The sequence below is a fragment of the Oreochromis niloticus genome, linkage group LG20 (assembly GCF_001858045.2).
Source record: "Oreochromis niloticus isolate F11D_XX linkage group LG20, O_niloticus_UMD_NMBU, whole genome shotgun sequence".
In the NCBI taxonomy this organism is placed as follows: Eukaryota; Metazoa; Chordata; class Actinopteri; order Cichliformes; family Cichlidae; genus Oreochromis; species Oreochromis niloticus.
Genome location: NC_031984.2, coordinates 17,076,469 through 17,089,421, shown reverse-complemented (window position 1 = coordinate 17,089,421; position 12,953 = coordinate 17,076,469). Strand labels below are relative to the sequence as shown.

At 39.2% G+C, this 12,953-nt stretch overlaps 2 protein-coding genes across 2 annotated transcripts in view; both read left to right on the top strand.

Moving 5' to 3' along the window:
• The window catches only part of LOC100705915 (deoxynucleoside triphosphate triphosphohydrolase SAMHD1), an 87,487-nt gene that overhangs the window by 49,904 nt on the left and 24,630 nt on the right, over positions 1-12,953 (top strand). The gene's annotated exons all lie outside the window — the stretch shown is intronic.
• Positions 5,546-11,259, top strand: LOC100705991 (E3 ubiquitin-protein ligase RBBP6-like). Its single transcript, XM_003460124.4, has 5 exons — positions 5,546-5,621; positions 8,265-8,378; positions 8,958-9,104; positions 9,222-9,431; positions 10,559-11,259. Exons 2-5 carry the CDS (start codon positions 8,285-8,287, stop codon positions 10,678-10,680), a joined length of 573 nt encoding a protein of 190 aa, XP_003460172.1. The 5' UTR covers positions 5,546-5,621; positions 8,265-8,284; the 3' UTR covers positions 10,681-11,259.

The following is a 12,953-nucleotide window of genomic DNA, read 5'->3' as shown; positions in this document are numbered from 1 at the left end:
GACTAATAGTTGTCCTATGGACAAATTCCCCCACCTGAGCTGTAGATCTCTGCAGCTCGTCCAGAGTCACCATGGGCCTCTTGGCTGCATTTCTGATCAGCGCTCTCCTTGTTCGGCCTGTGAGTTTAGGTGGACGGCCTTGTCTTGGTAGGTTTACAGTTGTGCCATACTTCTTCCATTTCTGAATGATGGCTTGAACAGTGCTCCGTGGGATGTTCAAGGCTTGGGAAATCTTTTTGTAGCCTAAGCCTTCTTTAAATTTCTCAATAACTTTATCCCTGACCTGTCTGGTGTGTTCTTTGGACTTCATGGTGTTGTTGCTCCCAATATTCTCTTAGACAACCTCTGAGGCCATCACAGAGCAGCTGTATTTGTACTGACATTAGATTACACACAGGTGCACTCTATTTAGTCATTAGCACTCATCAGGCAATGTCTATGGGCCACTGACTGCACTCAGACCAAAGGGGGCTGAATAATTACGCACACCCCACTTTTCAGTTATTTATTTGTAAAAAATGTTTGGAATCATGTATGATTTTCGTTCAACTTCTCACGTGTACACCACTTTGTGTTGGTCTTTCACGTGGAATTCCAATAAAATTGATTCATGTTTGTGGCTGTAATGTGACAAAATGTGGAAAAGTTCAAGGGGGCCGAATACTTTTGCAAGCCACTGTATATACTTATATGATTCACTATATATGAAGCAAACTAAAGCTGATGCAAGTGTTTTATAAGTTTTTTCTATTTCTTTTCCATATGGGGTGGCTCGTGTTGGTAGCTCTCCACAAAATTGCATGTCTTCATGCATCAGTGGACATCAGTGGACTGATCTAGTTCCAAAGAGAAACATGGACTACTTTTTATTCTTTCCAGAAGCTAATGCTGTATGTCTAAGGCCATCTCCATGATACGGTGGCTCACAGTATCATTTGAGAGTGGGATGGTCAGTAGCTTCTTTGCAGCAGCCTCTCTGATCATCTCATGGCGCATATGTACAGCGGCAGGCAAAATCATCTCCTCCGTTGTATTGAAGGACTTTTTACTCTGTGCCACAAGTCTGGATACGAGGTAGCTAGCTTGTAAAGCACATTCAGAGTTACCAGTCAGTGGGACAACAGACCGTTTCTGCATCTGCTGTCCATTTTCTTTTCTCTTGAAATATTCCACTGGCTTTCTTGCGAGCGTGGGATGTTTGGTTTAGAGATGCCATTTTAATTTCTAAGCCTTCAGTGCTTCCTTGGATATCATTAGTCCATGCTCCACGCATTGGGCCCTTGGGTCCGCCTCGTTTCCTGCATTCACAAACCTATATTTCAGGAAGTCAGGGTTGTAATTGCACAAAAACTTTACCTTTTGGGAAGGGTTGTCACTTTTATCTTCATTTTTGCTTTTTAAGAATTTCTCTTTATATATTTTGCTCACTGCAAACAGCGGGCAGAGTGTCATCTTCTGCTTGCTTATTGAGGCTGATTAAATAACTCCCACCAAGCGCTGAGAAGCTGTATTGTAACTGAGATTTTCATGGGTAACAGTAGACCCTGGCGTCTTCAATTAATAACTTATGACGTCTCCACCCCTTGCAGTTTCACACCTAAGAATCATTGTTATAATGTGTCTAATTTACAAAACGATTTACAATTATTTACAAAGGTCTCATCTTAGCACTCATAACACTTGACACACAAATTGACTTATACTTACTAATGCACTGTTTGGTTAAGATTTTACACAGAAACACTCAAAGCAACTATCAGAACAACTATCATGTCTCTTCTTGATGCATGCTCAATCATCCAGGTAAGTAAATCTCCAAAAGTTGATTCTATTCATCTGGACGTAGCATTTTTTTGGGGGGGGGGGGAGGAGAAACATTTCGTCACTCATCCCATTGACTTCTTCAGTCTCAGCTGGCTGCAGGTTTCTCCAATCTTATAAACAGTACATTTGCATAATGACTGAAACCAGCCCACTGAAGGAACAATGGGCTGAGAGGTCAGTTCCTTAATCTTAATTATGCAAATTCTCATGACCATTGATCAACAACCACTGACCAAAACCCACTGATCAAAGAACACTGATCAATGGCCATGAGTACCATTCACAGAGAGTTGGGGAATGGCTGCAATCACAGCATTGTAAGATGGCGAAAGATGTACCCTTAGGCCCCCTCCTCGATTCAGAGATGGTCTTTCCCTTTTCAAGTAAATGGCCTCCTTGACTCCGCACTCAAACCTGGGTTCCTCCCTGTCCAGGATGTGTACATCCTCATCCTCAAAAGAGTGTCCACTGGCCTGTAGGTGTAAATAAACTGCAGAGTCCTGGCCTGACGAGGTAGCTCTTCTGTGTTGTGCCATCCACTTCGCCAGAGGTTGTTTGGTTTCCTCGATGTATAAATCCTGGCAATCCTCCTGGCACTTAACAGCATACACTATGTTACTCTGTTTGTGTCAGGGAACCCGATCCTTGGGGTGGACCAATTTTTGGCACAGCGTGTTTTGGGGTTTAAAAGTCACAGAGACTCGGTGTTTCGAAAAAATGCGTCTCAACTGCTCCAATACTCCTGACACATACGGGATCACTAAAGAGTTTTGCTTAGTCAGCGGTTCGCTTCTCTCCAGGATCGGCAGGAGCTTTCTTTAGGTGCCTTTCCAGCTTTGACAAAAGTCCAGCTGGGATAAACACATTTACTCAGGGCCTTCTTGATGTGCTGTTCTTCTGCTTCCCTGGCCGCTGTGTCTGTGGGGATTTTGTTCGCTCTGTGTTGTAACGTCCTAATGACACCCAGTTTATGCTCCAGTGGATGATGAGTCAAACCTTAAATACTGATCCGTATACGCAGGTTTACGGCACACATCAGCTTTTAAATGTCCCCCATTACTGATGGACTCTTGGCTTCCATCAGATTAGTCTCAGTTTCTTTTTGTATTTAGAGGAAGTCCGGTAACACCGAGGTTTATATATTTAAGTGTATACCTGCAGTTGAATTAGCTGTTCAAGCACGTGTAAATACCTTCCAGTTCAAATGAGCCTGTACTGCACTTGCTACATTTTCGAACCAAAATCGTTTAGAAATATTTGTAACTTCATTCTAAAGTTTAAACTACTTTGTACCTGAACTGTCTATCCTCAAGATGTTTGACTGCAAAAGTGATGGATATAAAAAATCTTTTTTTTCTGAATGTCCTTTTTTATATTAGGCTATATTGTGTTAGGGTAAACTAATGTAGTGGTTACATTCTGCCCTTGCAATGAATTCCCACTTTCAAAGGCAGGAGTTCCCTCACAAATGTTATTTCTGCTTCAAAGCAGAAGTTGGCTCACAATGGATCTCATTAACTACCAAATCAACCAAAATGTCCTTACAATACCTACTAAAGAAGTGCACACTTAAAGTTAGGATTGGATTCATTTCCCAGCCTAGTACTTGTATTGTACCTTGTTACTCTCCTTCAGTTGTAGATATAACTGTTCGTTTCCTTTTAGTTAATTCACTCGCTACACATATAAGTATGGTACATATATACACGCCCCACAGAGCAGCCACTGAACTGGAGTTAGACCACAAGCACCTTAGTGTGTGGTAGACCCAGCGGAAAGGACTGACCTTAGAAAAATATGCAGAGAAACCCTTTGTGAATGAGCCAGTACACACCCAAGCAACCAGCCCTCACAAATGTTATTTCTGCCGAGAACCACCAATGCACCAGCTGGTTAGGGGAATCAGCTACAGGCAGGGAGCGTGGTGGGGGACATAGGCCCCCCACACCTGAGATGTTCCCAGAGATGAGGAGTCTCAGACCCAACCTGACACATAAACAAATAGGCACACACAGACACAAACATTCATTTCCACCCTTTTGCATACATGTACAAATACTTAGCATTCACCCAACATGGAGACAAACAGAAATGAACACTGTACACACACTCACACTCCCCAAACATACTCTATACCTCCAGTCCAGGCACCATCTGCCGCCGTGAAAGGGGCAATCCGCTGCCAGACCCAGGAGATGACCAGACAGTCAGCTCCTTCTCCCGGCCCCCTGCACCAGATGGTGAAGAGAACGGGGGTTGTAAAGACCCCATACCTCACTTCACCTACCTACTCATATGTGGTGTTGCTGCGTAGTGTTCTAAAGTGCATTTAAAACATGGGAGGGACATGGAACTCTCTGGTACTAATGGTACTGTTAAGGAGAGTTGCCAGTGGGCTGTCAGCAGGAACCAGCGATCTGAGCTCCACTAGACACATGGCCTGGTACGTCTGGAGCATAGTGACGGAGCTCATGCCGCGGGCAGTACCGGCCTAAGCCCAATAAAACTTGTCCAGCTGCAACTCAGAGAATCTGCTTGGACGTCCAACTCCATGTATTGCCCATAGCTGACAATAGGCTGTTCTGTTCATCCTCCGACAAACCATGGACTTCCAGACTGATGTCCAGCATGCCATCATCTTCCTGGGGAGCCTACGCACCAACTGCGCGATGGAGGCTAACACCAACAGGGGCCATATATTTCTTCTATGTTCCAGCCTCAGTAACTTTGACCCAGCAAAATCTGCTGTAATATTTACACAACTTCTGATGAAATCTCACAAGTCTTAACGTTGCTTTGATACCAAGATTATACACACAGTTTGTAATTGCAGAGAAATATTCATTATGAGCATTTCATTTCCGAGCAGGAACTTCAGAGGAACAGGAACACATTTAATGCATGAACCAAAATAACAACAGCAGTAGAGAAACTGAAAACACAGGAGGAAAACATCACAATGAACCTTGAGTGATTGTTCCACAAGCATTTCTTCTTTTATACTCTTCCTCATCATTGTTTGTTTTTTGTTTCCTTTTTTGTTGTGCAATCAACCACATCTTAATGATACTCTGTAGAATATCTCCATAGCCATTTGATCACGTAAACAAAATGGGAAGAAAGAAACTGCAAAAAGCTGAAGTAAATAATGACCAGAAAGCGAAAACGTTAAGGCAGGAAACTGATTACAGCTGTCAACAAATTATTTTTTCAGCAGTTATTTTGTACTGTTAAATACAGATTTAGCTGAAATACAGTAGCTTTTACAATGGAGACTGTGGTTTCCCATCAGTAATTACTAGTTAAAATTACAGATAAAAACTGAAAGCAGCTTTCAGATAGAGAGTTCCACATCAAATTTAGTGTGACCACTTTAATAAAAAAAAAATTTTTAATTGTTGCGGTAAGTACCAAATCATCAAAGGTGGTGTTGCATTAAACTTCTGTAGAAATCCTTTCAAACTAATGTAATGCTGACTTTGCTTGTACAATGCGACTGGTGGACTCCCAGTGTAGATACAGAGGTATTGTTCTACAAATACATAATGGTACATAATTGTAATTATAAAAGCAACATTTTGTTTCTGAAAATAGATTCACTAAATCCTATGCACAGCCACAGGTATTGCAGCAATGATCCCAACACCACACCCATAGATACACAGGCACAAGCACAGGGGAGGAGACTGAACACCAAATATCTCTTTATATAGAGAGGACAGTTTGAAGTACATATCATCAGTAACAAGGACATCCTTTTCATGCTGACTGAAGTCAGATTCATTGCTATTACCAAGGTAACTAACACAAATATATATAACTTGTCTCTTGATAGTGGGGTTTTAAATTGCAGTTATCACAGATGATTGTGTGGAAATGATTGGCCTTGTGTTTATTATGTGTTAATGATAAAGATTCATTAAGAAAGCAGAAATTAAGAAGAAATGTGAGTATAATAGAAATTACCTTCTGCAAAATGTTTTACAAACTTGGTTTTGTCATCTATTGTAACACAAATCTATTTACTAGTGTAAAAATTGTTCAGTTATTCACAGGTATTATATATTGAGTACACATAAGTATTGTAGGTACTTTAAGTTTATTTTCATACTAGTGCTTAGGGGAAATGCTGCTACTTTCTTTAAAAGCTACTACTTTTGTGAACTTGTAAATATTTGTTGTACTATTGACTTAAGTCAATGATAGAGCTTGTACACTACTCAACTTTAACGAATTCCACCCAAAATATTACTTTTAAACATTTTCAAAAGCATTGAGTCAAAACACAAAACATAATTCTTTAACCAAGCACTTGTATTTCTTACTATTACACAGATATAAAACCAATCAACACAATAAGTATGTGGCACACACTGAACTAATCTTATTGAAATATATTATAACACAGTACTGAAAATCGTATTGACGAATCTCCAAAACAACACCACAATCTTAAAAAAAAATGTGTAAAAGTATAAAAATAAACTTGAATTTTTGTTTTGTAGTACAGTGGTCCCTCGTTTATCGCGGGAGTTAAGTTCTAAAACTGCCTGCCTATCTATTCATTAAAAGTTCTGTAATTTTTCAGTTTCACTTCAGAAGCATAAGTCTTTGAACAGATAATGTTCAGATGCTGATTACTGTTTTGATGGAGTTAAATGTCAGCTGAATCACATTTTCAGTTGTTATATGCAAGAAAATCCAAAAATAAATTAGGTGAGGAAAGAATATTCGGTAACACTTTAATAAGTGCACAATATTAAGCATTAGTTAATCATCTGTTAAGCATTAGTTAATGGTTACTTAATTATCTCTACAGCATCTACAAAGTACTTCTCATACTCAGTTAATAGTTTACAAGCACTGTTTTAAACACTTTATTCATGATGAACAAGCTAATGTATAACACTTTTTATTACGTTTTCGTGTTCTAAAACTCATTGATTAATCATTTATAAACGCTAAACGCTACTCTGCATCAGTTACAAACCAGTCATTTCAGGATGTTAAATGGTATGCAAAATCATTGGTAAAAGGTAAGTAGATGGTTAACATACCCTATAAAATACTATAAACTCTACATGTACTACACATACTAGTTTCATACTAGATGTTTTATAAACACTGAATATCAGGGTTAAATTAGTCAGCTGCTATATCTGTACAGATGTCTTGCAATACATTTATAACTGTCACTTAAAGGCTGCCAATGCTGTAACTCACTATCGATCAACCTCTTTTTCGATAGATTATCTATAAATACTCATAAATACCTTAATAAACTTATTTAGGAAGTTACAAACCATTTGCTACTTGTTAGTAAAGTATTTTGAGTGAGCTCATCTAAAGTGGGGACCATATATACTTTACAAACTATTGTGAACATTTTTAAAACGCATTGTAACAAAAAATAAATGACAACACAGAGGGTAGCTCCAGAACGCACAGTAAGATGTCAATCACAAAAACATCAGAAAAATGCTTACAGATTTGACACACAAATTTTTTTTTTTCCCTTGACACACAAATGTTGATACAAAAAAAAAACAGTGTCATAAACTATCAGCCAATATTTGAAGTAATACAGAACTCGGCTGGATGCAAACTAAATGACCTGTAGCTCTTTACATAAAGTGTTCAAATAACATTTTCAAAAAGGTGAAAAAATAGCAGTAGCAACATTAACTTAATTATCTGTATTTTTTGGAAATGTCATATATCAGTCTCCCCAAAGTACAATTTTTGTGCTAATTTGCGAGCCACTCGTTCCACTCAATAACTGTAAGGTGTTCTGACAGTAGGCTATCATTTCTGTTACCCCTGAGTCTCCAGATTTGCTTCTTGTAAGACCTCCAGGCTCTCTCCAGATGTTGGGTATGAGCACCTGTAGAAGGGTCAACATACCACCTGCTGTGGTTAACAGTATGGTGTTCATACCCTAAATCTGGGAGTACACGATAGGCCCGCCATTATCACTGAGGAATCAACATGAGAGGAGGGTAAGGTCAGGTTTAGCAGGGATGGAACACGTTAAAGAGGTTCCCTGTTAGCTCTGTTTTAAGGAGAATTTTGGTGTGAAAACAAATAATAGTAATGAATTTTACAGTAAGTGTCTCACTTTGTATGGAGTTGAGTCTAAAAACATAATATGAACATTAAAATAGATACCCTACCAAAGCATATTGGTCTCCGTTCACCTTTTTCTTCAGTTCCATTCTTCAGTTTGCATTTTATTTTTCTTTTAAGTAGCTTTTTCCTCTGAAGATATTTATAAGCTTCAGTGGGCCTCTTTTAGAAATCTCCTCGTTAATTAGTTTTTTCAGTCGTGTGAGATTTCCCATTTTTTAGCCAATGTTTGTTGTTAAGCCAACAGAGGAAGCCATGTAGTTGCTGCTTCCTGCTTCCTACATGACCGCGATGCTGTGCCCTCTCACCTGTAGGTCATAATCAAGCTGGAGTAATGGCTTCCTCTGTGAACACGACAAGCCCAGACCAAACCCGGGCAAAACGGGGAAATAATAACGTGGACAAGATGGATGTTCCTGGTACCAGTGGTGAGTATTTTTTTTTAACCTCATTGTATTAGCTTATTTCATTGCTAACACCCACCGCCTATTAGCAGGTAGCTTTTCGCTAGCTGCTAATAGGTGATTAGCTTAGCTTAGCTTTTAGCTACATTTAAGCTTTAGATATTGGCAAAAACACTGTTCAGTTTGTTTTATTAGTCGTTTCTTGTGGCTTGGCTGAAGGATTAAATGAGGATTATCGCCTTTGGTGTTACTCTGGGCTGTAATTTATAATTGTGCTTTCTGTTATTTAATTTGTTAGTCCTTCTCTAGCTATTTTGCTGCATGTCTATGCAATATAAATTCACAATAAATGCTCTACATTATACAATCTAATGCACTATGTTTGAAATACGTTAATATATAATTATAGTCAAATTGGCCAGTTTCTAAATACATAACTAAATATAGTTTGTAATGTTACCATTGTAGGTAGGTTATTTATCAATCACTATAATGCTTTTACTGTTATTTAAATTCTACAAAGTGTATATTAGTATTATTATTGTATTTGTTTTATTAATTTTATTTATAGCCAAATCTCATTTTGTTTTTAATTTTCTCTAGGTGTGAATGTTGCCCCAACTGCACAGCTGGCAGACAGAAGAAAATCACAAGAGTTGGAGATCTGTAAGATGAGGCTAGAGTATCAAAAGGATAAGATTGATGAGCTCACCAAAGAAAGAGACTATCTAAAGGAGCAATTAGCAGCATGTAAGTCCACTCTTAAAAACATTACATAGCTTGTCACATACTTCCTCTGCTTGAGCACTTGCATAAGCATTCTGTTGAGTAATTTTGTCTGTGTTGTCTTTTTAACTGTTTTACTAGCTCTCTCAAAGGAACCTACAAGTTCTGTCCAGGATTCCAGTGATGTATTGAGCATGTCTTCACTTTCCTCTGATGGGTCTTTTGATGAGAGTTCTGACTCCTCCATCAGCACAACTTTATCAGATGAAGACAGGAAGAAGAGGAAGAAGAAGGCCAAAGCAAAAAATCACAAGAAGTCAAAGAAACATGACCAAAAACTCAGAACAAGAGGTAAGTGATTAACTCAACAGTTTGATTCTGCATGCGGTGTGTTACATTCAGGGGTCAGCAACCTTTAACACCCAAAGAGCCATTTGGACCTGGTTTCTACGGAAAAGAAAACACTGGGAGTGGCAAATACTTTTTGACATCTAAAATGAAGATAACACTGTGTATATATTTTTTTTTTTAACTTTATGCTTTGTATAAACAACTATAGTGTGTCTCTTATGAAATCCATGAAGTGCTAGAGAAAATTACATTTTATTCATGTAATGAATACATTTTCGACTCTTAAAAAATAATAACAAAAAAGAAAGACAACCAGTTGAAGGTCTCTTTTAAATGAATTAAAAAGCTGAATTAAATTATCCATGTAGCAAACAAAAGCGGTTGTGAGCTGTAATCCTTATATTGCCTTTGGGCTTTCTGAGTATAGCGGAGCCTTGACCTGAATTTAAAAAAATAATTGGGGAAAAAAGCACTGTGCTCCTAAAAAATAAAAAATAAATATTTGCAAAATATCTGCATAATATTTATTTTACCTGGTCAATGTGTGTGGCGGGGCGTGGCCCGCAGTGCCGCTGCGCTGCTGGCAGACACACCTGAGCGGCATCCGCAATCACGCCTCACCGAGGTCTTTGCTCTCTCTGCTGTTGTTTGTATGTCGGGCTGTGAGCTGGAAAGCTACAGCTGGCTGTGTGTGTGAAAAGTGGTCAATAAAGAGATGCTGAAGAGCATGTTAATGCAAACATCGTCGGGTCTGCCGTGATATGTTTACAATGGGACTTATATTTTTCTTTTCTTACATTTCTCCATAGTTGGCCTACCTGGGGCTGAAAGTCTCGGTAAATTGTTTCACCGTTGTTTCAGCGGGTATACCGGCTTCCATGAGTGTGACTCTTATTTTGAGCGACGAAAAATAATAAAATATAACTTTATTTTTATATTTCAAGTTCACAATCATCTTCTAATCTTCTACTTCAGTTAAATACTTATAATATATTTTTCCAAACCACGTGGAGCCGCAGTATAAGGACTAAAGGGCCTCATGCGGCTCCGGAGCCGCAGGTTGCCGACCTCTGGTTACATTACTACACTATTACATTACATTAATGATTATGTTCTCTCAATTGCAGTCCAGAATCCTAAGCAAGTGGTCACCCAGCATAACACGATTTTGAGGCTGTCCAAAAGAGGAGCGACCATATCTGCTGGGAGTGGACCGGAACACGATTGTGGCAACTGCTCCAATTGCTGAGCTATTCATTGTTGCACCTGAGAGGTATAAAGAATTAGAAAAAAACAAGCAGGAACAGAAACTTTTATTGTTTGCAACACAGTGTGCTGCAACAATCAGTGCAGATCCAGAAATAGAGGAAAAATTCAAAGCCTATAAGTCTTCAGGGAAGTTGCTTCCTCTTAAAACAAAGAAAGATTAGATTTTTGTTTTTTTACATGGTGAAATGTGGTGAGAGTCCACCATTGTTAACAGCAAAAAAAAAAAGAAAAAAAGAGACAAGTTATATATTCCAGTTGATTGGTCAATTGTTTGTTTAAAAAAAAAAAAAAAAGTGACAGACTTGATTTTTCGTTTGTATGCTTTTTATTATTATTTTACTTTTAGGTTCTGTAGTTTTATTTTAATGATCACACATGTGATACACTTTATGTAAAGAGCTACAGGTCATATAGTTTGCATCCAGCCGTGTTCTTTATTACTTCAAATATTGGCTGATAGTTTATGACACTGTTTTTATTTTTGTATCAACGTATGTGTGTCAGATCTGTAAGTGTTGTTCTTTGTGATTGGCATCTTAAAAATAAAGTGTGTTCTGGATCTACCCTATGTGTTGTCATTTATTGTTGTTACAATGTACAGGGTGGGCCATTTATATGGATACACCGTAATAACATGGGAATGGTTGGTGATATTAAAGTCCTGTTTGTGGCACATTAGTATATGCGAGGGGGCAAACTCCTCAAGATGGGTGGTGACCATGGTGGCCATTTAGAAGTCGGCCATCTTGGATACAACTTTGGTATTTTCAATAGGAAGAGGGCCATGTGACACATCAAACTTATTGGTAATGTCACAAGAAAAACACTGGTGTGCTTGGTTTCAACGTAACTTTATTATTTCATGAGTTATTTACAAGTTTCTGACCACTTATAAAATGTGTTCAGTGTGCTGCCCATTGTGTTCAATTGTCAATTCAACCCTCTTCTCCCACTCTTCACACACTGATAGCAACACCGCAGGAGAAATACCAGCACAGACATCCAGTATCCGTAGTTTCAGGTGCTGCATCTCGTATCTTCACACCATAGACAATTGCCTTCAGATGACACCAAAGATAAAAGTCTAAGGGGGTCAGATGGGGAGACCTTGGGGGCCATTCAACTGGCCCACGACGACCAATCCACTTCCCAGGAAACTGTTCATCTAGGAATGCTCGGACCTGGCACCCATAATGTGGTGGTGCATCATCTTGCTGGAAAAACTCAGGGAACGTGCCAGCTTCAGTGCACAAACAGGGAAACACATCATCATGTAGCAATTTCAAATATCCAGTGGCCTTGAGGTTTCCATTGATGAAGAATGGACCCACTATCATTGTACCCCATATACCACACCAAACCATCACTGTTGTTGTTCCAACAGTCTTGGAGGGATCCATCCAATGTGGGTTAGTGTCAGACCAATAGCGGTGGTTTTGTTTGTTAAATTCACCATTCACATGAAAGTTTGCCTCATCACTGAACAAAATCTTCTGCGTGAACTGAGGGTCCTGTTCCAATTTTTGTTTTGCCCATTCTGCAAATTCTGTGTGCCGATCTGGGTCATCCTCTTTGAGATACTGCAGTAGCTGGAGTTTGTAAGGGTGCAATTTGTGAGTAGCTAATATCCGCCGAAGGGATGTTCCACTAATGCCACTCTCCAGTGACATGCGGCGAGTGCTACGCTGTGGGCTCTTGCTGAATGAAGCTAGGACAGCCACTGATGTTTCTTCGTCAGTGACAGTTTTCTTGGGTCCACATTTTGGCAAATCCAACACTGAACCAGTTTCACGAAACTTAGCAAGCAGTTTGCTAACTGTAGCATGGGAGATGGGTGGTTTCCAGAGTTGGGGAGTAACGGAATACATGTACCGCCGTTACGTATTTAAAATACAAAATATGAGTAACTGTATTCCGTTTAAGTTACCGTTTAAAAAGGTGGTATTTAGAATACAGTTACTTTGTCGAAATAAATGGATTACATGGCGGTCCTCTGTAATTTTGGTCATTCCACGCCGCACATTGCGGCTGGAAACCCAAACAAAACACGCGAGAAGAGGCTGTAAAAAAAAAAAAAAAAAAAAAAAAAGCGTCCTGTTGGTGGCGGTAATCAAACAATGGAGCCAGAGCCAGCACAACAGAGTCAGCAGTGCACGTCGGGCAGGAATGCGTTTCGGAGTTGGAAGTTCCAACACCATTTCATATTCAAAGAAGAAAGGGATGGGCGGAATTTCACAGTGCAATGCAAACTCT